The sequence below is a fragment of the Leptodactylus fuscus genome, chromosome 8 (genome assembly GCF_031893055.1).
Source record: "Leptodactylus fuscus isolate aLepFus1 chromosome 8, aLepFus1.hap2, whole genome shotgun sequence".
NCBI lineage: Eukaryota > Metazoa > Chordata > Amphibia > Anura > Leptodactylidae > Leptodactylus > Leptodactylus fuscus.
In genome coordinates this window covers 16,552,751-16,579,731 of record NC_134272.1, presented here as the reverse complement: position 1 = coordinate 16,579,731, position 26,981 = coordinate 16,552,751, and the positions used below count along the sequence as shown (strand labels likewise).

Here is a 26,981-nt window from a genome sequence, read left to right as displayed (position 1 = left end):
TTCAAGTCTCACATCTTGCAGAAAGACATTGCAAAAATCTGCAGCAATACCAAGGCAAATACCTGCATTATGGGAATGTGGTGGCAATGATGTAGAAGAGGCGCAGCGCTGCGATACGGCCTGACTGGTTTACATGATGATATCCCTAAAGTAAAATTGTATCTGTAATTCAGACAAAAATATTATAGCTGGCGGCCATAGAATAGGATTTAAAGGGAGTGTCCATCCCCATAAACGCCTGACAAAATGACCAATACTCACCTCACCAGTCTTCCACAGGCCTCAGCAATGGCCGCCAGTGGGTACCATGGTGGTCAGCGATTGGCTGCAGCAGTCACATGTCACATCCAACACCGGAGCCAGGTAAGCAGATTAGTATCAGCAACGGGAGCAGCAAAGTTGTCAGTGGTGTATAAATGAGAAATAATATATACAGGGAGGAGATCCCCTTAAGGCAGGTTTCACACATCGCATCACACTAATTGCAGAGCCAGCAGGAAAACCGTATACGCCCTTCCTATACACTATGAAAGTAGTGACAACACAGGTGTGAACAGAGCCTATGGCGAAGCAGCAGAAACTTCTGCATCCGCTTTATTCTCTGTGCCTGCTGCCATAACAATCTCTTCCTATTCCGAAATGCAGTGTGTGAGACCGCCCTATTCTGTGGGGTATTGCCGCCGCCTCTAAATGCAGGGGGCAAGGGAGCAATGACCCCCCCCCCCCAATCAGGTGACTGGATAAGGTGTAACTTCCTGTCTCTATGTGGCTCTGCCCCAACTGCAGGGCTTATTAGGGGGTATTTTACAAAACTGCCCCATGCTCCAGCTCCACAGGGGTGCTGTATGGCAGGTCTGCACTACTGAAGCAGAGGGGGAAATCAACATGACTGCATATCGTCTGCCCATTCCTATAAGAGCAGGGCTGCAGCTATATCCTTGTAGTGGCAGCCATACTAGTTGTCACCCAGCTTTCCCAGCAGCAGATGTCACCAGAATGAATGAATGAATGAAGCGCCATATAAATAATTAACAAGGAAGGCTTTATTGTTTGCCAGTAGCATTGCTAATTGCACAAAACTCACTTGTTCCCCGCGCCCTCCCCGCCCGTATACCACACTATATTCCAATGACAAAACTTTTAATTATAAAACATAAAAGCCCCTTCCCCTTTCACAATGCCCCCCCCAACACCCCCCTCCCCAAAATAAACAATAAAAATAATCCAAAAAGTAGGTTACCGGATAAGCTTGATCAGAGGGAAAGCGGGGAAGTTACGGCGTGTGCGACAATCAAAAAACAAAACTAAAGGGGGCAGTGTGGAGTCCGCTATTCACAGGTAGGCAGGAGGAGGGGGATCTGACGGCGCGGGCTCTGCTGCTCACCGCCTCTGCTCTTCACTACGTCCTGCACTATAACCTTACACTCGGTACCATAGCCATTTAGGGGGTGTGAATACATTTGCATTCGGTCCAGGATCACTAATCTCCAACCTGTGGCTCTTTGGCTGTTGCACAACTACAACTCCCATCATGCCACGGGTTGGAGACCACTACTCTACAGAAAGGAGACCCCTCTGGTATTGTGCAGAGATTAATATTCACGTCAGAATTTCCAAGCAGTACTCAAGGGGTGGAAACATCCATGTCTATAGCTCACAAGCTAAACTGCTCATATCTATAACCTGTCGGGGCATCTACAGTCACCTTAAAGGGAATGTCCACCTTCCTTATTATAGTGTAATATATTTTTCTGATACAAAGCTCCAAACTCCCTGGGCTGATATTCATTCTAAAATTCTAGTTGCCTCTGGTCACCACTAGAGGGAGCTCAGAAGCTTACTGCATACTGATTACACAGAATGTAGCAGGCTCCTGAGCTCCCCTAGTGGTGGCTGCAAGTAGGCAGAATATTGGTAACTGTCTATGCAGGGGATTTGGAGCGGTGTAGCAGAAAACTGCTAGGTACAGAAATTAACTGGATCTAATCTGACATGAAGTGACAAGATGGCCATTCCCTTTAAGGTAAGAGACTATCTCTGGGATGATGCACTTGGGCTTATTGCTAGGCACCCCCCCCCACTACTCAACCCACAGGAAATCCTGCAGGATGCTCCCTCCTCCGCACGTCCGAGCCTCACCACAAATACTCTTAGCTTATCACATTCGTACTGTAGAACTTCCTGTGGTTAAAAGAACCAAAATAAAAAAGTAAAACGCACAATAAAATCCACTAAAAATTAAATAAATAAAACAAGGATTTTGTTAAAAAATTTTGACCAAGAAAATAGAAAGTAAAAAAAAAAAAAAAAAACAAATGCGGAAAGGCGATTTTCTTTATCTACCAGAAGGGACGGGTTTAGCTGCCACTACTAACGATACGGCCGAAGGCTTCGGAGCAAAGGTCGGGGAGCGGCGCCAAGTGCAACATCTGGGAACGGGCAACGCTACTGTAGAGAATCCTGCACTACCAGCCTCTGCCTAAAGGGGCTTTTATAGGATCTCCACAGGACTGGTGGGGGTCTAACTACTGGGGCCCCACAGTCACTAGAACGGGGGTAGCATGTCCCCCATTTGAATGGAGTGACAATTGAGCATGCTCACTAGCGCTCGACAAAGTCTATGGAACTGGCAGGTAGTGCAGCCCCATAGACTACATGGGAGTGGCAGCGCACACCCTCCACAGCTGCTCTATCCGAATGGGTGACACTGGACCCTCGTTCTCATGACTTATAGGAGTGACAGGGATCATGCAAATGTGTACGTGTGTAGGCAACAGGGCGACACATGGATGACATCAGCGCGCTGCCTTTGCCTTCACAGACACAGATTTCGTTCAGTAAGCCCAGGCCACAACATGGACGGGTATAAGACCTATCCTGACTTTTGCCTCAGGTCAGGTCCCCACGCACAACCCGTGATAGTACATGGGCATATGTACAGGGCCCCACAGAAAATAACACGTGTGTGTGTGTGTGTGTACTAGCTGTAAGAAACACGACTAGCACCCTGACCAAGAACATGGTTGCATGCATGTAGCCTTATCCTATGGCTCAATACGTTTCAATACGTTTAACCCCTTTTAAAACTGCAGAGTAACCAAATCCTTATTTTGCTTGGGTTTACACACGACATCCAAAGCAGCATGCAAAACAGTTTCCAGCACTTGCAGATACTACTAGACAGTTCAGCAGATATACGCCGCACTGAATTATTGGAGATGTAGTGCGTTCACTAAAGAAACAAAATCTCCCATAATGCAGTGCATCCATCTATCAAATGTGTGGGCAATGAACCGGCGGGCAGCCTGAATGCTAGCACAATTCTAAATGCAGCTTTGGATGTAACCAGAGTATAGAACAGGTTTGAAGGCAAGCAGAGAAGTTGCAAAACTGCTGAATAATATCTGTAACAAATTGTGGCTTTCCAGCCGATTTAAAGCTACAACCCCCAGCATGCCCACGACAGGCAGAGGACACTGAGGGTTGTAGTTTTGCCCCAGCAGAGCAATAATATTGGAATCAGCTGCGTTACAGGGGGCAAGACTTGTGGTCACCACCTGCTGTCTTGCAGACGTTTATAGTACAGTCCATGTAGGAAAAACAAAAAGAGGGTGATCAGAGTAAGAGCGCCACCGACAGCTGAAGGAAACGCAGGGGAAATCCTACAGAAAAAAAAAAAAATAGAAACAAAAAAATCTTGTGCACTGTACAACTAGGCAAATCATCTTCCAAGAAAGTAGTCATCTGGAGGACAGGCGTTCTTGTGTCTACAAGGTAACGTTCGTGTGTCCTTCAGCAGTGAAGTGGAGGGTCCTCGAGATGAGCGTGCACTGGGGGTGGGGAGGGCGTCACTCCAACTACAAGTCCTGCACACCAGGAGGGTCCACTCTGGAAGAACAGGTCACTACGGTGAAGGAACTGTCGCCATTAGTGCAAGGCCGGACCGAGTCCAGGACCGCTGCCCGGAGAGGAGCCGACGTGCCGACAGTTTACGGACAACTAGAGGCTGGTGCCAAATGAAAAGAGGAAAAAAATATATATATCTGGAGAAGAGAGAACAGAGGCGGACCGTGTGAAGAGACCGGAAGTGGAGCGACTAGTGGATGTAGGCCCTGTACACCGCCGACATGTCGTTGTCAGATTGGTCCAATGCTTTCGCCCTTTTGTAGACCTGATGGATAGAAAGAGACGTGAAGATCAGGTGGGGTCGTGGCCAAGGGGGCAGTAAAGCAGGTACGGTCTGCTCTTATAAATTGTATCATCCTTAAAGGGGTATTCCAGGACTTGTATACTGAGGATACCCTTAGGACAGGTCAGCAATATGTGATTGGTGGGGGCTGCTATGGGTTTGGGTGCGGAAAATATCTCGACTTAGCCTTAGATGAAAGACAGCCAAGCCCTCAGACTTCTTCAGGAGTATCCAACTTTCTAGAGTGTATGGAGGGGTCTCAGCTCTCCCTTGATAACATGCCCTGGTTTGGAGGAATAACCACTGGCTGATCTTTGGCTATCCATACTATATAGGCGCCATTAAAGGAATAAATCTGCCCATTAGAGGGGGTCTCCAGGACTATAATACTGACCTATCCTTGGAATAATCCATCAATATTAGATTGGTAAAGTCCAATGTTCAGCTGTATGAAGCGCTTGCGGCACTTGGATGAGCTCCACTCCCATCCATTGGCCATATGACTATGCAGCATGGGGCTGAGCTGCAATCCCAAGCATAGCCACAATACAAGGTACAGCGCTATGCTAAGTAAGTAATGAACAGGCTGTAGTACTTGTCAAAACGCCATAGTACACTCAGCAAGCAGACTGATGATACTCCGGCCCCCACCGATCTGATAGGGATGCCCAGTTCTAAGGACAGGCGAGTGTTATAGTCCTGAAACCCCCTTTTAATTTACCTGGTTGGGGCATTTGTTGCAGGTGGACCTGGAAGTTCCAGGAAGGTCATGTGATCAGAACCAGGCCTGTACCCAGGTGCCAGGAGCGAGGGCAGCAGACTGGTTCTGTTCATGACCTGTCCGGCTGCAACAAATACCCGGACTAGGTAAGTTCATTTCAAGTCCTGGAATAATCCCTTTAAGCTTGTGAATCCGTTAGCGATGGCCTCATACAATATGCCAGTGTAGAGCACGGCAGCGAATCACATCAGTGCTCTCACTATTACCCATAAACATCACTGCTAAACCACCTGCACTCCCAGTGTGCCCTCACCTCATTGGCTGCGGCAGCCATAGGGGTAGGATGGTTTACAGAGTCTCCCAGAGCGATGGCGAGCCTCAGGTCCTTCTGGATGTACTTTAGATAGAAGTCTGGTTTGAAGTTTCCCTGCAGGATGTCTGTGAGGAGAGACGTGCAGTTAGACAGAGGCGGCCGTGAACTAGAGCGGAAAATGAGGCCGGGACATTGGTGATTTCACGGCGTACAGACAGAGAACAAGGAGCCAGTGACAAGCGGTGGAGATGGGGGAGGGGTGGGCGTTCTTACTTTGGCACTTTTGGTCCAGGAAAATACTGGAGAGCTGGCTCTGGATCAGGATGTCCAGCAGGGTCTGTTGGGACTGACCGGTCACCTGCGCCAAGGTCATGCCTTCTGCTATTGTGGCCATGAAGCTGCCCTGGACCATGTTAATGATGAGCATCATCCGGGCCGCGTTCCCCACCTCCCCTAGAAGAGAGAAAGACAAAATACAGCAGTGTTCACACTACCAGACCATGTATACAATGCCTTGCCGGTGTACAGTAGTTCCTTCTACATATGCCCTAAAACCAGATGGTGGAGGAGCTTCACAGTTGTGCAGAATCATGCCTGAAGTGCTCTGTGCTGCTGTAGGACTCTGCTTTTTTATTTTCTGTCTGTTTGATCTCCTCTTTATGACACGGTCCCATAACCTGCAGCTCTAAATCACAAGTGCGCGGGTCAGGGTACCCCAGAAGATCAGCACACACCACTCCTGAAATACTCTGTGCTGCAGCAGACTACTCCTTCCACTGCCTAATGGAATCATGACCTAATATATTGAGTAAGTGATGAGATCTTATGTACCCTAGAAGTCAGTACAATCCATGCCTGAAATACTCTGTGCTGCTGTCCCCCTCATGGAGTCATGCCATACACACTAGCAGTATGTTCACACGTCGTAATTTCAAGCGCAATTTGAGGAGAAAACAGTCCCGAATCTACACCCCATCGTGAGGCGGTGACGGCCACTTCTTTTTTGTGAGTCCCGCTTGATCTTGCCGGAATCACCATGAAACTCGTGGTACGGGGCCCCACATTCGATCACCCTATTGCAGTGATGGCGAACCTATGGCACGCGGGCCAGAGAGGGCACGCAGAGCCCTCCATGCTGGCACGCGTGCGGTCGCCCGGATCGCTCACCAACAGGGAATCCGGTACAGGATTCCCCGTTGATGAGCGATCACTGCCTTCAGTTGTATGTGCAAATGCACATACAGCTGAAAGCTGTCAGGGTAGGCCGCGGATCGCGCGACCGCGGCCTACACTGGCTGCAGAGTTTGACCTCTGCCCCGACGCGGGCGCGATGACGTCATCAGCGCCGCCAGTGACAAGAAGGTGGATGCCGGCGGCTCTTCAGGGGTGAGTATGAGAGTGGCTCACTGTGTATATGATGTTGGGGGGAGCGCTTATAATACTTGGTGAGGTGTATGATACTGGGGGGGAGTGTATAATACTGGGGGGGCTTATAATACTGGGTGGGGTGTATAATACTGGGTGGAGTGTATAATACTGGGGGGGGAGTGTATAATACTGGGGGGGCTTATAATACTGGGGGGGCTTATAATACTGGGTGGAGTGTATAATACTGGGGGGAGTGTATAATACTGGGGGGAGTGTATAATACTGGGGGGAGTGTATAATACTGGGGGGAGTGTATAATACTGGGGGGAGTGTATAATACTGAGGGGGCTTATAATACTGGGGGGAGTGTATAATACTGGGGGGGCTTATAATACTGGGGGGAGTGTATAATACTGGGGGGAGTGTATAATACTGGGGGGAGTGTATAATACTGAGGGGGCTTATAATACTGGGGGGAGTGTATAATACTGGGGGGGGCTTATAATACTGGGGTGGCTTATAATACTGGGGGGTGTACTAAAGAGCATATAATACTGGGGGGGGGGCTATTTATAAGCACACAATACTGTGTGTGGATGCCACTGTGGAGCATATAATCCTGTGGGGGGGGGGGGGGGACACCTACTGCGGAGCATATAACACTGGGGGGCTACTGTGGTACTGTGGAGAATATAATATTGTGTGGTGGGCCCACTGCAGAGCATATAATACTGTCTGGGGTCCCCTCACTATTTATATCACACAGTATCTGTTTTATAGCAGACGTGATATTAGTACAGGATGTAAGAATATTACACGGTAACTATAAAACAGATCCTGTGCGATGTAAATAGTGAAAATTAATTGTTCAAAGTACCAAATGCCGAGACCTTTACATTTCAGTACAACGTTGTTTGTATTATTGAAAGCTCTGTAAAGCCCCACATGACTGTAATTTTTGGTCAGTAACTGTCCGCAATTGTGGATCCGCATAGTATTAAGTCTATATTGTCGTGTTGGCACTCCGCGAAAATTTTGTGGGTTTTGGGTTGCAGTTTGGGCACTCGGTCTCTAAAAGGTTCGCCATCACTGCCCTATTGTATTAGCGACTGATCACGTGCAAGCCCACAGGCTCGGTTTTGGCATCGCGCCACAGGGCTGATTTTGTGTGAGTATTAGGAGACGGAAGACCTTCTCAAACCCCTCCGTGTGAACATACACCAGCATTGCACATACGACAAGTCATTGCCCCTGACAAGACCAGCACAATACTCTCCATAAATACTCTGTGCTGCTGACCCATATTCTTATAACCTGTCATTTGTAAGAAGATCTGCTAAATAGCAAGTGAGATTACCCAGAAAGAAGGAGGTCCTGCCCATGGCCTGAAAGCAGCTGCTGCAATCTTCAAAGACGCCATGGTCTCCAGCCGCCAAGATCATCAACATGCCATCATTAGATAACTGCTGGTTACCGGCCACAGGGGCTTCCAGGAAGCGGCCGCCTCGAGACACTATGACCTGGAGGTGGGAGAACAGAGACATGAGGGGTCTGCACACTGGTTAAGATATCAGGTGCAGCTTAAAAAGAAGCGTCATGTTACCTGTGCCAGCTCAGCCACCGTTTCTGGGTCCACCGTAGACATATCCACGTAACACTTCCCTGGACGGATCCCCTGCAGCACCCCGCTGGGTCCTAGCACCAGCTAAAAGCAAGAGGAGAGAACAATGAAACCAAACCCACCAGCCTTCCCCGCCCAGACACACTTAATGCTTTATTTATGTCAATTATTTATGACCCATTGTTTAAAAAATGACTGTAAACCGGCAGCTACATTTCCCATCATTCCTTAGGATAGGGTATCAATTGAAGGTCACTAGGGGTCCAACCCTTGGAACTCCCACAGATCAGCCATCTTCACAGGTCATGTGAGGTCATGTTCATCGATCACATGTCCCGATTACAGCTCAGTCCCATTCAAGAGAATGGGCGCAGCTGTGAAAGCACCATCTGTCTTATAGAGCTGAATGTGGGACACAGGACCCCTATTCTTGTTATCGGACCCCCCCACCCAGCAAGATCTTGTGATTAGGTGATGAGCTTAGAAGGGTCCAGCCCCAGAAACAGCATATCCTACCCACGATAGAAGAGAAGTTGTAGTTTAGTGGTAGTCTGACCATGTTGGACCCCTGGTATCCCTGTATGAACGAAACGCTAGTCACCCGTGTGCTGCCACTCCGCTCATTTCTATGGGACTGCTGTACATATCCGAGTCCAGTGCTCTGCCATCTCCACCAGTCTCTATGGATAGGAGCCACATAGAGTGTGATCTATCCAGTGTGATCAGCAGGCGCAACATGATGGATGAGGATGAGACTTACACAAATCTCATCTGCATACTGATACTAAGACCCCAGCCCCACTGAAATAGAAATCACCGAAATAGAAATCACCCTGTGAAATCCCAGGAATTTCAGGGGGTGTCTTTATTCAGCCCCAAAAAACACCTACAAAAACATGTAAAATAGCAAACAAGCCTATTCAATGGGAGGGAGGGGCAGATGTAAAAGTATGCGAGTCCCTGTATATATCCCAGAATGCAGAGCAGTCAGATCACTGTGATATAACATATTATACTTATGTATACATACATCCTTAGCTGCATTGGGATCTGCCACACAGGCAAATGTGATGTCGCAGGTAGAGACCACCTCCGCCGGAGTCCTGCCTAAATGTGCGCCCTCCTGAATGAACAAGTCACACTGCACGAAACGGAAGGAAGAAGCGTCAGAGGAGGAAAACACAAGAAAAGAACATTAAACATGTTATCAGCCATGAGAGGCCGTGAATGTAGTTTGACAATCATTTAATTTTTTTGTATTTTGGATGAATTTTTTTTTTTTTTTTTTAACATTACACATTTTGTCCCTGGAAATGCATCTGTAGATGCGGATCCTAGAGAGACTTGCATCTACCTCCAGAAGCGGGGGACCCAGTGAGACTAGTGCCGAAGCCTTTGTGGACGTGTTATGTATGTGCGACTTCTATGGCAGTTCCAAAAAAGCGGAGTGCCCTTGCCTAAACTCCCATAGAAGTGGATGTAGAGCCAGAGCAGACATGGCAGCCGTCAGTACAGGTGCGACCAACATAATGAGACATGCCACATGGCTCTGTGATGTGAAAACCCCTTTAAAACCCCAGGAAAGCAGAGTGCCAACTACTGTGGAGCTGTGACCGTGGCCATATTGGCAGTGCAAACAAATAAATGGCCGACAACCTTAACGCAGACGACTTGGTGACTGGTATCTTTCCAGAGGCTGTGAGATGAAAGAATCGTCTTTACCTTGCTGTTCTCCTCTGGATCCCACACTTCACTGTGAATTCCTCCAGTCGTGTTCTAGTTTAGAGAAATAATGGAGATTGGTATTCTCAGGGCTGACAGTAACAGACTAGAAAGCCACAGGTCAGCACTGAAGGCTCTGAACACACAGGGGGCGCTGCAGTGATTCCAATGAAGTATGAGATCACACGTGATGCGCGGCGCCAGCGGCTGGCCACAAAAGGAGATGCAGGTAAGCTCCGCCCCCGGTGGGATACTACAACCCTCAATGAGCGCAGCCTCCAGACTAGACGTTCAGGTGTGATGCACAGAATGACACACAATGAATACTCCGGAGCGGGCGCTCAGTCCGTTACCTTCTCTGCAGTCCGGTTCCATACGGTCACTGTGTGCCCCATCTTTAGCAGGTTGGATACGATGCCGCTGCCCATTAAGCCCAAACCGAGAAATCCGATCCTAAAGGAGGGAGGAGATTAAACAGGTCAGAGGCCACACGAGGAGAACGTCCCACAAGGAGCATTATAATCAGATTTTCTTTTTGTGCCAAAATTCCTGCGGCCGGACGTCACTTAAAAGTTCATTACTGAAATATAGAAAACTGTACTTTTGGCTTGTGCCAGGCAGTGGCATGGTTTCTTCAGTCCCCTCCCCCATAGGCTTTAACCCTTTAAAAGCGTCCGTCCAACTATCCATGGCATGGGTGATAAACATGTGACCAGTGAGATCAGGGGTTCCTGATACTGAGGAAGATCGCTACCTCCATGTCCAATAGAAGCGACTACAGTGGTGGTCACATGGACGAAGGGACCCCTGTTCTGCTGGTTGCTGGAGAGGTGATAGATATATATACAGTGTGTGTGTGTGTGTATAAATATATATATATATATATATATATATATATATATATATATATATATATATATATATATATATATATCTCAATCACGCAAAAACGGCTGAACGGATTTGAATGAAATTCGGCACATAGATAGATTGTAACCTCGATTAAAATATAGGCTACTGTTCATCCCGGTAAATGACATGGCTTCCTGACTGTTATGAATTTAAGTTCACGTCCTATATTAAACAGCTCTGAGCAGCTCCTTATCTCAGCCAGGTCTGTTATCTCTCTGTGTAAACACATACTAACCCTCAGTGTGTATAACCATTTGCATATTATCTGATCTGCTCCAAGACATGGGCAAACACCTTTCATCCAAATAGGCAGTTTGCCAATTTTCAACATGCCTGGAAAAATAAAATCTAATTTGTCGCCAACAATGAGAGCTATGAAGGAAGCCAGAAGTCACAGAGCTCTCCTGAAGCGCAGCTGAGGAGGGGGATCATCGACTCCATCAACACACTCATTATATGGCGTCCAAGCGAGCTGCTGACATGCCGGAAGAATCACAGGCACAGCGCGAGGAACGAGTTCAGTGGCAGGCCAGCTTGACAGCTGCCGAAACGCCGGAGCAGGCGGATCAGCAACACGCTCATTATATGATGCACCGGCGAGGTGCTGACATGCCAGAACAATCACGGGCACAGCATGAGGAACAGGTTCAGCAGCAGGACAGCTTGAGAGCTGCCGAAATGCCGAAGCAGGCAAACCATCGATGGCAGCAAATTTGCTGAATATAGGCAGATCATCAACGCCAACTACCCGCAGACGAAGTTGGGGGCAGAGGCTAGTATGTATATATGTATATATCATGCTTGAAACCGATGGAGTTGTCAAGCACTGAAAACCTAACAGGCAGACCCTGCCCAGAGCAGCCAATCACAGCACAGCTTTTATTTTTCAAGAACAGAATTAGAAATAAAAGTAGCACTGTGATTGGTTGCCTGAGGCATCAGAGACGGCTTTTATTTTATGCTGTTTTATATAGCTCTCACTTAGGCCTGGTTCACAATTACGTGGGGTCATTCCATTCCCCTATCCACATGAAATATGTAGAGAGTAAAGTCCTGCAAGCGGCTCTTTTCTCTCCGCATTTTTCGTGCCGAAACTACACGGACCCCATTGTGGTCTAAGGTAACCGCTTTTTTTATGCAGATAGGTTTCCATTCAAGGGGTCGCCAAAGCAGACTCCCCGAACGGAAATGCGAACGCAGGTGTGAACTGGGCCTCAAATGTGCTTGAAGGGGCCCTAAGGAGACAATAGCACCCAAGAGACTATGGCTGCACAGTGACTCAGTGACCAAGTACAACATTTGCAAGGAGTTTGTACATTCCCCCCATGTTTATGAGGAGTACTTCAAGACATACTTGATGGGGAATGTAGATTGTGCGCCCTCTATGGGACAGTGACCACAATGTCTGTAAAATGCTGCAGAATATGACGGCGCTATATAAGAGAAACAAAATAAGAGACTGGATGTCTTGTTGTACTTCAGCACGTATCAGAACTTGTGTCTTATGAGACTCCCAGGAAGCCATGCTAGTAAAGCTTTCATCAGTGAATAGGAACATACTTGAGCACATGCTGAGGCTGGCTCACCACTGAGGGTTTGTTACAGTTGCATCGTCTACACAATTCCCTGTGAGCTAAACATATCAACGGCCCTTGAAGTAACTGGCACTCCTGGGCATCAGCACCTAGCTGGGTAGGTAGGAGACTTACTTCTTGTCTGTGGGGGTGATGTTGCCATTGATCGCTGTACTATCTGCTGCCTGGATGGAGGTTGAGCCGGTGTCCTGTGAACAGAAAACAAGAGCAACGTCAGTGCCAAAGGAGAAGGGTCCGGATGAAGGGCCAAGTGACGGGGAGCCGGCCTCACCTCATCTGATACTTTCAGCCGCTTGCTGATGGCCTGGTACGTGACGCTGGGCTGGGGACACAAATCAGGAAGGAGATTAATATCATTGTGAACACCAGTGAAACAGACCCCCAGCAAGTGCGGTAATATATGGCTAGAGGCGGGGGACTCCCACAATACAATTATTAGCATACTAACACTATCCCAGCTTTAGAAGGATCAACCAAGCAGAGAACGTCAGAGGTGAAGGGCCGCAGCACTCCGCTGACACTTCTGCCCCTTCACTTCAGCAAATTGTGTGAGGGTCTCAGCACCCAGACCCTCACCAAGCAACGGCTCTGCAACATCACTATGACATGTTTCTGGACAACCCCTTTAAGGCCTCCAGACCATATATTCCCCAGTGATCCATGATGCTAGGAGTCCCTGCCACTTCACAGCTCTGTAGTCCTCTATGTATACAGTACGGGACATTAGAAGCATGAGGAGGCCGGGACACACAGCCATAAGCATGAGGGCTATTCAGCTATTCCTAAGTCATACTGCAAGGAAAGTTGGGCAACTAAAGGTATACCACCATCATTAGAACAGGAAACCGATATCACACTGATAGCGGTCTTACTCCCGGGCGCGCCTGACGATCTTTGGACTGAAGAGGTCCTCAGGTTTGGGCAGGTGCTGCAGCCTCATCACTCTTTACATTGGCCAGTGCCGGGTACAGAAGCTTTTCCCCATTCACTTACCAGCAATACTCCAGTACCCTGCCATTATGTGCCCAGTGTGTAGGCCGAGGCTGGGGCACTTATCTGTGTACCCTGACCCTTCAGACACCTGACAGAGTCAGACCTCTGTGATTGGAAACTGATGGCCTATCAATATTTTGATCGCAGACAGCCACTGGGGATGTCACCCGACAAGCAAGTCTGCTAATCTAAATGAGTGAAATGACAGCCTGGGATCCTACACAGATTTGATGGAAAAGCTGTGTGGCCAATGTAATGAGAGTCATCCAGAAGCATAACCAGGAGAAGGCCGACATCAAATCAACCCATTAGGCAGCATCACATTTACCTTCTTCAACACCATTTCTGTGCCAAGCGTCCTGTGCCCGTGTAGCAGCCAGCTGTCACCCGCTCCGTCCTCCTGGAGTGAGAAACAGAACATGAAAGGATCATTCCAAACATTGACACCTGGAGGCGCTCTGCACCCTCATATCATAGTCCAAATAATGAAGCAACTCGGAGCTAGAGATCTGTCATTTTGTGTATACAGCTTCTATGGAGATTATTGTGTTTCTCCTTGGTAACAGACTACAAACTGTTAGAGATGAGTGAACACTGTTTGGATCAGCCGATCCGAACAGTACTCTCCCATAGAAATGAATGGAAGCACCTGGCATGTACGCTTTGTCGGCGGCCGGTCGCTTAACCCCCCGTGTGCCGGCTGCTTCCATTCATTTCTATGGGAGCGTACGGCTGTTCCGAACAGTGTTCGCTCATCTCTACAAACAGTGTGTAGTCTGATCCTGCAGTCATTCTCCCTTCCATCGGTTGCCAACTTTTTGTTAGCGTAGAACCTGGGGCCCAACATATTCAGCATGGGTTTGTGCCGCTGTCCCCTCAAATTCCCAAGATTCCCCGGTGTAGAGGACATTTCTCCTGCAGGGCCACTCTATTGTCCTGGCAGGCTTCAGGCCTCACAATGCAGAAAAGCGGAGTTTCTTTTTGCATATTTTACTGCGGCTTTTTGAGCCAAAACCAAGAGTGGATTTAACAGGAGGGAGAAGTAGAAGAACTTCTTGTATATTCCCCAATCTTTTCGAATCCATTCTTGGCTTTGGAAGCAAAGTTTTTGCTAAAAACCCCCAGAGTCCTGTGTTTTCCTCTCTGCTTTGTTGAGCAGTCCCATAGACTTGTAAGCAGCAGCACATACGGGATGGTAGATCCATTCATTCAGGGTTTCACAACCTACATGGGGGTTCAATCTGGTTCCCAACCCCCCCGAGAAGTCCTGAGAAAACCCTTTCAGCTGACGTTTGGCTTGCTCGGATTAGCTTAAAAAGGGTTTATGGACTCAAATCAGTTTTTCCTAGCGATGACGTATCCTTTAGTATGTAATCTGTTGGGGGTCTGACACCTAGACCCGGCACATATCAGCCCATGCAGCAGCATCCGGGTCCAGAAGCAGCCCTGTACACTGCACAATGGTGTTGCACGTGCTCCTCATCCACTAGCACAGCTGATCTGCGCGGGGTCTGAGTGTTGAACCCCAACAGATCACATACTAGATCTATCTTGTATATAGGTCCTCAGGATGAAAAATGGGTTGAGGATTGAAAACCCCTTTAAGCTCTGCACAAACCCTACAGAAAAAAACAGCACATCACTATGGCCGGGGCCACAGGGGCAGTGATCACAGGAGCAGAGTTGCTAGAGACGAAACCTGCTAAAATGTCCAGAAGCTGCAGCTAAAATTCACAGGGCAATGCACATAGACAAACCTGCAGGTGAGCCGCAGGAAACACCAGCCCATTTTGGGAGAATTTTGCTATGGCACCTGCTGCTGAATGCCCCTGTGAGTATTCAGCCCATGTGGCCTCAGCCTATGTACACACCATCAGATTATCTTCTAACTATTTCTATCCACATAGCAAGTTGATCACTTTGCTGTATTGTCTTGAACTGATAAGCATCATCGTATCTTATACTCTAGTTACATCCAAAGCTCCCCTCATCATACTGTACTGAGCACTGCAAGAGGTATATTCCAATTTTCTTATAACACTACACCTCCCTCTATACACTGTCCACAGCTGGGATCACAAACTTTCAGTGCTCCAGCTGCTGGGGAACTACAACTCCCAGGATGCTCCACACACTTCTGGGAAAGTTACAAGAATAGAAGAGCAAATATACCCCCTGTTCTCCAATGAGCCAGTAGGGGGCAGCAGTGAGAGGTGATGGTCTGCAGCTTGAGATGTGACCATAGTATACAATACAAATCTGCTGACTATATACGGCTGTATGCCACAATGGCCACCGGACTCCCTGCGCTATGAGAAGTACGATGGTTTGATGCTAAAAGCAGGAGAGGACCAGACATGGCCTCCGGTGTTGCTCTCGCATTCTGGGCGTGGCCTACCTTCTCGGTCTGGCTGAGCAGGAAGTGGTGGAAGTGAGGGTCGTCCGCCGTCCGCTGTAACCGAACAGAGAGAGAAACTGAGCCGCTTCCCTCTACAGGAGAGTCAGGCCTTACCACCGCTCGCTTACCACCCAGGTCATGCTGGGAGTTGTAGTGTCACAAAATCTATACTTGCATGGCTTCGATAGGTCACCACAACCATTAGATTTACACGTCATAGACAATGGCGCCCCCTGTTGGACTCATAATCAGCAAGAGCTACATTACAAGTGTCTCAGACAACAGAGCGCCTTATGGGGAGGGGATATAATTAACCAGTTAAAAACCAGATCATTTTACTCCATTTATGACTGAACACACATCTGATTCAGTACAGGAGCTTCAAAGGGGGTTTATGGGACTTGTATTCCTTAGGATAGGCCATCAATGTGTGCTAGGTGGGAATCCAACATCCAGGCCCCCCCTTCATATATGGGCAGACTGAAAAAGGCTGCAGCATTGGGATGAGCACTGCGGCCTCGTCACTGACTACCAGACACAGCACTGTACACTGTATTATGGCTGTGACATCATTTGCAGTGGGGAGAGGCTGCAGCGCTCATCAGCATATGCAAGTCCCATAAAAACCCCTCTAAAACTTATGCAAATTACTGTTTTATGATATTTTTACATTTTGCATTTTTAGGTGAAACAATAGAAAATGCATATAAGAAAAGAAAAATAAGATTTAAGTGTCACCTAAATACATATCAGTCTGGGTCAGCTCCTGCACATGAGGTGATGGACATTATAAGACTGGGCCAGAATACTTAATATTATCTGCAGCTCGCTCAGCTCCTCCATTTCTCTCCGATAAGACAACGCAATGTTTCTAATGTTCTAGTATTCTTTTATGCAAAGCTTGCTGAACGTTACTGCCACTTACATTGTGTCGTCTTCTCTATTATGGTTACAGGAGTTATGGATAGAATCAGGTGGTCGTACCTGTAGTAAGTGTTTGTAGTGACATTCTTTGGTTTCTTTTTGTATGTATTTTTATATACCATGAGTTTCCCTCCCATAATGTCATAAGAGGCCTAACATGACTTTCACTTGTGTCTGGTACTGACCTATTAGCCCTAACATACATGTGAATACAGCCGTGTGACAGCACATGTGAGTATGTGGATACCCAGTAGGAGACATTGTTGTGTTCTGGCCTGTATACATGGGGCTCACATAGTGTCCAGGAAAAAAGGGACGGTAATAAACTGTATCTGACTGCTCTATGGGGATTCGGCCATTTCTTCTGTCCTGCGGCTGCAGAAGCTTTAAGACGTTGGGTGGTCTGTATGTAGTTAAAAGGAATGTCCAGGTACATGGTATGGAGGGCCGCGGCCCCTTCATTTTTTACCAAACACAACACCACACATTATTGTGGCTGTTTTTGGTATTGCAGTTCAGTCTCATCCCCTTACAAGGGACTGAGCTGCAGCATGGCCATGTGACCATTGGCCTGAGAAGAGAAAGTGGAACTCTATAGTACAGTCCTGGACAACCCCTTTAAAAGTTCACTTAGTTCAGATCTACACTGGGTGTCCTTCGTAGGACCAGAAGGATGGACTAATAACTTATCAGACCCTCCATTACTATAATGGGGTCCAGCAAATGTCCGTCCTTTTTAAATGAAGTCACTGGATGAAAAAAAAAGTCAGGCTTGTAAAAGAAATCTGAGGCTATTAGAGGGATCTGCATCGGACGGACACCTGGCCAGAGGTGAACCCAGTACAGGGCAAGATTTCATTGTCTGGGTGATACCAGGAGCGTTGCCCCATTCACCGACAGCAAGCAGAGATTTTGGAAGTGGTGGGAACTTAGAGCAGAGCATGTTAGTAAACTACAGAACCTCATATTAATATTACGTAACTATTGTACATGATGCTTTAGTGTAAGTTTTGATACAAGAGACAAAATCCAGACGCAACAAATAAGATGTCCTGTTCCCATGATAACCTGTAGGCTGCGCTCCGGTGCCCACCCCTGTGATGTCAGTGTGGCGGGTACACAGGAGTCGCCGCAGCCAGACAAGTGCTTCACCCCTGCACAGATGCCGCCGTGGTATTTCCAGGCGCTGACGCGCTGCCGGTCTATTCTTACCTCGCTCGTGGGTGGAGGCCAGCTGAACCGAGACACAGTCTTCATTGCCATCTTCAGCGAGCTCGGCTGGGGGCATGTGGTGTCCTAAATAACAACATGGGGGAAGAACGTCAGAAAAAAGCCAACACCGCTCTTGTTTCTCTCTCACCACCACTGCTCTAAAGCTTCTCACAGCTGATGCTGATGCTTTGTTTTAGTGTATCATTGGGGTTGGCAACCTAAAGCCATTCTGGCTGTTGGGGAAGTACAACTCCCAGCGTGCATACTTGCTCTTCTCGTCTTGGAATTCCTACAGAAGTGAATAGAGCATGCTGAGAGTTGTAGTGTCCTAGCTGGAGTGTGGAAAGCTCTGGACTGTCTGGTCTAGACAAATCTCTGTGGTGTAAATACATCAGCAGCACACATCTCTCTCCAGTCCTGATAGTCTGCTGCAATGAATCAGTCCGGAGTCAACATTGCGTAGCTCACAGAAGATGGTCTGGACTGAATACAACTGCAACAAACCCTCAGCTGTGCGGAGTGTTATGTCTGGAGAGATTTTCAGTCTCTTCCCATTCACGGACGGCAACAACAGATCTTGAAAATAGGGAGGAAGTGAAACATTGTCTAATAGGAAGCTGCAAAACTTTTCACTGTATACAAGGGGGCAGTATCTGCATTTGGACGCGAGACAGTAGAGAAAAGCACAGGCATGGATTCTGGCGACCCTGTCATGCTCCAACCGTGAGGGAGTAAGGATCTGATTGCTGGTGGACCCTCCATTGGGACCCCCACAAATCACAAGAACTGGGGTGCCCGAGGCCCTTGAATGCATGAATCAGTAATGCACATGTGCGACCAACACTCCATTCACTTCAATGGGACCGACAGAGAACTGTAATCTCCATTAGTTCCATGGTCACACATGTGTCATAGCAGTTCTCTTGATCAATGGGGGTCTCAGCAACAGGACGCTGACCAGCTATCCACAGGACAAGTCTTATATGTGAGATATCTGCTATAGCTTCTATAGTAAATGTCGCGCCCCAGGTGTCTTCCAGTTGAGTGTGGTGTATACCTTCTCTTCCTTGGGTGGTCTTCCACGTTTACGTGGGCTCTGGTCACGGGATTTCTTGGTAGGTGAGCTGGAGCCGGAATCTGAGGACTTTCTCTTCCTTTCTCCGGCTGGCTTCTTAGATTTGCCTTCTGCTTTTTTGCCTTTGTCATCGCCAGAGTTCTGTGAAAACACAATAAATGTGGCTTTTAGGTGACGTCTTCTAAAGGCCAGAAGAAACCGTGTGAAAGAAAATCTGGCCAAGTGATCTGATGCAACGGTGCACAGTGTACTATGGAAGCCTGTAATCCACATCTGGTCTCCAGCAAAATAATGTAATGTCAAAAGCCAAAACAAGACAGACATTGATGGCCCATCCTTAGGGCAGGTCATCTGTATCAGATCATTGGGGGGGGTCTGGTACCCGGCATGTTTCAGTAAGTTATTATTCACTATGGGATGAATTTTAGGGATTTCCAAAATACTTTCAGTATCACCTCCTCTCTGGTTCAGGATCTCCATCTGCTGTTGTGAAATAGGAAGCTTCAGTGGTTTCATCTAATGATGTGTTCATCTAAACAGAGTACACGTGTATGTGGGCGTGAGAGCAGGACATAACTCAGGACAGGTCCTATATCTGTAAACCATGTGGCCTGGGCTCACTAGAAGCAAATGAGAGTTGCCTGTGCCTCCACAGACCCAATGTCATGCCACATCATGCCCATGTGCCATCTGTTACGTTTCACCACGGGCTGATCGTGAGCATGAAAGCCTTGGCACTACAACAAGTAAACCCAGAAAACCTCATTAACAGGATAATAAGACTCCATGACTTGTCTGGTGGGAGTGGATGTGATTGCCCCCCCCTTTCCCTCTAATGTCTGTGGGTGGTGGCTTCATGTGTAGATACATGGCAGATAAGTAACTACACGACTGTGGTAGGGAGCAAAGTACAGAAACGCAGACATGGCTGAATGAGAGGCAGACTACGCAAAATCTAATTAACCCCATCATTTTTACAAAGCAGGAATACCCTGAGGTCTGATCATACTCCACAACTAGCGGAAACTAGGCTAGAAAAGTCCATTTAAAGAGGTTTTTCTAGACTTTGACATTGATGACCTGTCCTTATCCTTAATGAGAGGTCATGAAAACCAGATTGTTGGCGTCAGACTCCCTGACCGAAGAGGCAACAGCTGAAGCCTTTTCATTTTATACCAGATATAGCACAACACACCACATAGTGGCAGTACCTGGTACTGCAGTTTGGGGCCAATCGGTTCAATAAGACCGACGTGCAGAAGTACCACCATGAGATGTAACAGTCTTGAAGAGAGACTACAGGCCCTGCTGAGCGCTGCATATTGCCAGCGTGCCAGGAGCCATCACCAGCACGTATCACGTTTTGCTCATGCTAAATTAAAGGAATTTATACTAAAGGATAAGGAGGAACAAACATCAGTCCAGTTCAATCCATTACTCTCCAGTATGTATCCAGTAAGATAACCCCCTACACCAGCAGTGAGTGTGCCCAGTACTGCCCATTACACCAGACTGGTGAGGAGAGACACAAATCAGAGGAGACCCAGATTATTTATCACCGACCTGCTCCTGCTTTGCCTTCACTTTCTTCAGGAACTCCTCCACTGCATCTACTGCTTGCTGGAAGCGCTTGCCTTTGTTGCCTTTGATCATCTCATCCTTGTGAGCGTGGTAAGGCTTCAGCTGCTCCACCTTAATCCAGGCGCTGAGAGAAAACACAACAGAAGTCAGGACAGAGCAAGTTATTACAGTCAATGTCCACCATGACACCTATAGAACTAATTATAGAAGCAGCAGCTATGTTTGTAGAGTGAACAAGAATGACCGCGCTTCTTCCGGATCTTTGAGTAACCTGGAGGGTTTTTCTGTCACAGGAGCATATATATGCAGTTATTGGTACACCGAGGAAATTCATCAGACAGACCAGCCGCGCATGCATACAGTGCCGACCTCGCGATGGCAGCCAAGCTTGGCACGAAGCCGGCGGCATTGTGTGGCGTTTTTGTCTTTAGAAAGACGCTGAATAGTGTGCAATCAGTACTGCATGCTGCTCTGCTGGAAAACAAAAGTAATTATTTTGTTTTTACTACCATTTATGTATGTACCGTATATACTCGAGTATAAGCCGACCCGAATATAAGCCGAGGTCCCTAATTTTATCACAAAAAACTGGGAAAACTTATTGGCTCGAGTATAAGCCAAGGGAGGGGAAATGCAGCAGCTACTGGAAAATTTCAAAAATTAAAATGGTCTGAGTTTTTGGGTGCAGTAGATGCTGAGGAAGGGGAGGGGGTGTTTTGGTTGTCTGTCTGCCCCTTCCCTGAGCTTGAGAACTGTTTTTTTCCCCCCACTTGGAATTCAGTCTGGTTGACTATAGGGTATCTGCAGTGCTCCTATTAACCCCTTCCCGATGGAACAGGAGCACTGCAGATACCCTTTATTCAGTAGACCGGGCACTGTCAGACACAGGATACCTAATGTGTTTGTGCTTCACAGTCATTTTCTACTTTTATATGTATTCTAGGGAAAGGAGGGATTTACAACTTTTATTTATTGTATTTTTTTTTAAAGCTTCTTCTTTTTTTTTTTTTCCTCACTATTTTATGGGAGATTCTATACATTACTATTGTGGCTGGTCATTCACCCCTCCTCCCAAAAAAATACATAATTTTTTTTTGTTGCTTGACTCGAGTATAAGCCGAGGGGGGCTTTTTCAGCACAAAAACTGTGCTGAAAAATTCGGCTTCGAGTATATACGGATATATACAGTATATATATTGGCTACATTGTTTCCAACACACATTCTGGTAATGGATTTGATTATACATGTATCTGGTTGTTACTTTTATTCAAATCCGAATGAACTGTGTACTATTGGCTAATTCCAGACACCAAAAATAAGTATACATATGTAAAGATATAATTTGGTATTTATAAAGGAATTAAATCACAGTCCCTTAGATTTTTAAAAGGTATATTTATTCCCAAAACCTCCAAATGGAATAACACTGAATATTCTCATATATTGTATACTACAACCTTTCAAAAGGAATAAATCTTCCTATTGTTTCTTTTTATTAGTTACATATACTGTAGAAAATAGCTCTTGAAATTTAATAATGCCGATTATTTCACAGATTACAGAACATATATCCACATTGGTATGACATAGAATGCCGGTTTAATATATATCCAGGATATATGCCGCCAGACTTCAATGCTTGCCAAATTATTTATGTTGTAATAGTTGGTGTTCTACATATTTTTAATACTTTTAGAATTTATGTCCATGCAGTCATTAGTGCATTTCTTTGTATATGTTTTTAGATCTGATGAAGGGGTGGAGCATCCTGTGCGACTGCCATACCCCGAAATGCGTCATCTGAAATAATAAATAAATACTTACCTGTCGATGGGAACAATTGTTTTTTATCCCAAGAGAGCGCGTTCAACTTCCATCTATTGGTATAGCCAATACTTACTTGTTATATAAACAGTAAAGCCACCACATACATGTTACTCATCTGGAGTTACATCCTGTATTATACTCCAGAGCTGCACTCCCTAGCCTGCTGGTGCAGTCACTGTGTACATACATTACTTATCCTGTACTGATCCTGAGTTACATCCTGTATTATACTCCAGAGCTGCGCTCACTATTCTGCTGGTGCAGTCACTATGTACATACATTACATTACTTATCCTGTACTGATCCTGAGTTACATCCTGTATTATACTCCAGAGCTGCGCTCACTATTCTGCTGGTGCAGTCACTGTGTACATACATTACATTACTTATCCTGTATTATACTCCAGAGCTGCGCTCACTATTCTGCTGCTACAGTCACTGTGTACATACATTACATTACTTATCCTGTATTATACTCCAGAGCTGCGCTCACTATTCTGCTGGTACAGTCACTGTGTACATACATTACATTACTTATCCTGTATTATACTCCAGAGCTGCGCTCACTATTCTGCTGGTGCAGTCACTGTGTACATACATTACATTACTTATCCTGTATTACACTCCAGAGCTGCGCTCACTATTCTGCTGGTGCAGTCACTGTGTACATACATTACATTACTTATCCTGTATTATACTCCAGAGCTGCGCTCACTATTCTGCTGGTACAGTCACTGTGTACATACATTACATTACTTATCCTGTACTGATCCTGAGTTACATCCTGTATTAGGGTCCATTCACATGGAGGAAAATGGTGAGGAATTTGGTGTGGAATTCCAGCGCTGAAAAAAAAAGTCTCCCACTGACACATGTGGTTTTATAGACCGCTAGAAAGCTGACAGTGCACTGAATTCAGCACTGTTGGCTTTCCCATTATGTGCCCCGATGGAAGAGATATCAGTACCGTTACCGATAGCTCTTCACCGTCAGAAGGGCGTTCCTGACAGTCTAGCTGGGAACGCCCCTCCTGATAGTGCTGTCCGTAGCGCTATACTGTCAGAAGGAGGTGTTTCTTACTGCCCAGCCATGACACTGAGCGGTAAGGAAGGCCCCCTCTGACAGTATAGCGCTACACACAGCACTATCAGGAGGGGCGTTCCCAGCTAGACTGTCCTACTGACGGTGAAGAGCTATCGGTAACGGTACTGATATCTCTTCCCCCGGAGCACATAATGGGAAAGCCGACAGTGAGCTGAATTCAGTGCACTGTCAGCTTTCTAGCGGTCTATAAAACCACATGTGCCTGAGGACATGAAAGCTCTTCTTTAATCCCTTTCTACATAGTTGTGCATCACATGACCAGTGGCAGCCAGTCAGCATGAGTTTCCTTTCTGCCGGTCATACTTACTGATCTTCAGTTCCAAAAAATTTCACGAACAAGCATTTCTTGCCCCGCGGCTTCTTTAAATCTTTGGGCGGATTGACAATCTGATGACAAAAAGAAGATAAGTAAATGGCAGATCTCCAGCAGTGTCAGCCTCAGGCGATTTAAAGAAGACCTTTCCCCACCCCAGTTCTTAGCATCTGGTAATAGCTGCCCCTCTCCTGATTCCAGCACAGTTGCTGTTGTTTTGGAGCCCGATGTGCTATTTAGGCTCTGCACTGTCAGGCAGACAAGGGGTGCGATTCTGAGCTCTGACACTGGTGGCCTATGGTCATAGCTCTGAATCACATCCCTGTCTGACATAACAGACTCTAAATAACACATCAGGCACCAAAACCAACTGCGCTTGTTGCTCTGGAATAGCGAGGGCTAGAGAGCAAACTCCAATGGAGCAGGGACTATTAACAGAGGCGAAGAACTGGAGTTGGTGCTGGTGGTGAACGGTCCTCTAAAAAGAAGTTGTCCAGGCTAATTTTTTTTAATTTTTTTATTAGGCCGGGGAAGGTGGAAAAAAAACCAAACCACTCACTTTTCCCTGGTAGTGACATCCCTCTTATTGACCTCAGCGGTCACATTTGGCAGGGACTTCCACCGAAAGAAAACACTACCAGACTGCACTGGAGACAGGAGTGTAATTTTTTTTCCCCACCCTAGTTAAAAAAAAATAAAATAAAAATTTTATCCTAGACAACCCCTTTAAAGGAGCTCTCCAGTATTATAGGAGGACCAAACGGAGCCCAGGAGTGATTAGCTGACAATTCTTTACAACGCATCCATTTCACAGATGTCCATGCTGAGAATTTGCAGGATCGCACTCACCTTTCCAGGCCATGGGGGATACCGGCCCAGCTTTCCCCTAAAAAGAAAGAAGACGATGAAGATGAGAATCCGAGAGTCACACAACATTACACAGCACAAAGATACAGGACAAGTATCACATAGGCCGAACTCTGACAACAAGCTACTGATCCCCATACTAATCGCGGCTTCTGATTCCTACATTAATCCCAAATCTTAATCCTGAACCACCCACAAGATCCCTTCTTAACCCCCAAGGCCAAATATCAGCACAACCCATCACCTGCCAGAATCCTCCAAGATCCCCAAATATGATCCTTGATACTAGAACCCTTGACACAATCTCGTGATGCTCAATACTAGATCCTCTGACACAATACTTAATGTAAGATCACCCAAAACGATCCCCGGTACTTGATCCCGCATGCTACAGCCACTCAATATAAACCTCTAGAGCAGGGGTAGGGAACGTACGGCTCTCTGGCTGTTGCAAAACTACAACTCCCAGCATGCATACTTGCTCTGCTGTTCTTGCAACTCCCATGGAAGTGAATGGAGCATGCTGGGAGTTGTAGTTTCACAGCAGCTGGAGAGCCGAAGGTTCCCTACCCCTGCTCTAGAGATACTGGATGACCTTACTTACCCTTTCCAGAATTCTTGAGACTAGGTCACCAGACCATGCTTTCCAGGTCCCAAAACTAGATCCCCTGAACTGCTCCGTCTAGGATTGCCGATACTAGTCACTGACACGAACCTCATGAGATTCTCAAATAGATCATCAAACGTGGCCCTCTCAGGACCCCACTACTAGAGCCCCTGATACTTTCCTTCCAGAATTACCAACAGAAGATTTCTTGACACAATCATTAAAGTAGAACTAAAACCTTAGGACACCTTCTGATTTGCTATCCGTATTTGTGTCGCTAATACATTTTGCAATAAACTTTATTAACACATTTTGTCTCCTTTCTGTGAAATCCTGCACCCTGGCTTCTGTACTGAGGGCTGTTCCTGCCTCTCGCGGTGTATGGGGTACAGGCTGTGTAACATAGAGAATATAATGAGGGATTAGGATATTTATAATGTGGGAGATATAACTGGTTAAAGTGACCCTCCCGCGTCTACATATTACACAGCGCCCCACTCTATACACAGTAACATACAGTGAGAGGCAGACACAAGGATTTCACAGAAAGGAGACAAAATTTGTTAACAGTAGATTACAAAATTTGACAGGATAATTCCCAGATCTGATACTTCTTGTAAAAATAATCCCAAGATTAGATCCCCTGGCACAATCCTTCCGGGGTCACCAATGCTCGCTCTCTTCTTACTGATCTGATATTAGATCCCTCCACACAATTCTTCCAAGGTCTCTGCACTGGATCCCTGGACAAAATCGACACAAGATCCCTTAAACCAATCCTTCCAAGATCCCAGGCACGATATCCCTTGCCACAATCCTACCCACATCTCTGGCACTAGATCCCTTGACCAGATCCTTGCCACATTGATAAAACTAGATCACTTGATAAGCTAATCCCCAGATCTCTAAGACTAGATCCTCTGGTGCAATCCTTCCAGGAACTCCTGAGCTAGATCCCATGTTACAAGGCTCCTAGAGGGCTGGCACCAGATCCCCTCACACAATTATGAAGACTAGATCTCTGTACTAGATCCCCCAATATGATTTCCTTAACAATAAGGAACTGTCCGCAGGTCACATCACACATGTGGACATGAGATGAGCTCACAGGCCACACCGCCCCTAGGGACATGCAGCAAACACCATATCACAAGCCTCCATCTCTAGCGCCCCCTACAGCTTCCCCCTGTGCACACACCGACTACACACCGAGCCCCCTCATCACATGACCGTCCGGCATAATACCTGCCCAGCAGGGGGAGCTCGGAGCGCCCGCCCGTCACTATGGCGCAGCACTACTCACCACACCAGGTCTCCTTGTCGCAGACTCACAGTCGCCGCCATCTTACCGACACAGGCAGAGCGGGGAGAAGGAGGAGGATGTGGGGATAGGAAGGAATACTGACTGCGCAGAGGATGCCGGGACAACAGGAAACACCCCCCACCCGCCGTGCTCGTAACCTACGCAGCAGCGACGACCGGCCCACAACTACGTCACACGACGCCGCCCACGTGATTAATGACGACCAATCCACGACTTTCTCCACGCTCCGGCCAGCACCAATAGGAAAAGGCGGGAAGGTAACTCACTGGTTGGAGCGGCCCGTCGGAGAACAAAGCGCGGTCACGTGACCGCTG

The 26,981-nt window shown here is 47.0% G+C and overlaps 1 protein-coding gene across 2 annotated transcripts; it reads right to left on the bottom strand.

Annotated features, from left to right (window-relative positions):
• Positions 1–1,200: 1,200 nt before the first annotated feature.
• Positions 1,201–26,861, bottom strand: GLYR1 (glyoxylate reductase 1 homolog). Of its 2 annotated transcripts, XM_075285411.1 has the most exons (17): positions 26,647–26,859; positions 24,719–24,755; positions 23,864–23,943; positions 20,607–20,748; positions 19,026–19,184; positions 17,969–18,052; positions 13,763–13,834; positions 12,713–12,763; positions 12,556–12,629; positions 10,288–10,387; positions 9,935–9,988; positions 9,243–9,353; positions 8,195–8,296; positions 7,949–8,111; positions 5,497–5,676; positions 5,224–5,348; positions 1,201–4,171 (listed from the first exon to the last, which is right to left on the bottom strand). In XM_075285411.1, the coding sequence occupies exons 1-17, from the start codon at positions 26,685–26,687 to the stop codon at positions 4,097–4,099; spliced, it is 1,650 nt and encodes a 549-aa protein (XP_075141512.1). In that variant the 5' UTR covers positions 26,688–26,859; the 3' UTR covers positions 1,201–4,096. The 2 variants fall into 2 exon arrangements, with proteins under 2 accessions (XP_075141512.1, XP_075141513.1); XM_075285412.1 differs by lacking the exon at positions 9,935–9,988 and having other exon boundaries at positions 26,647–26,861.
• Between the last annotated feature and the right edge of the window lie 120 nt (positions 26,862–26,981).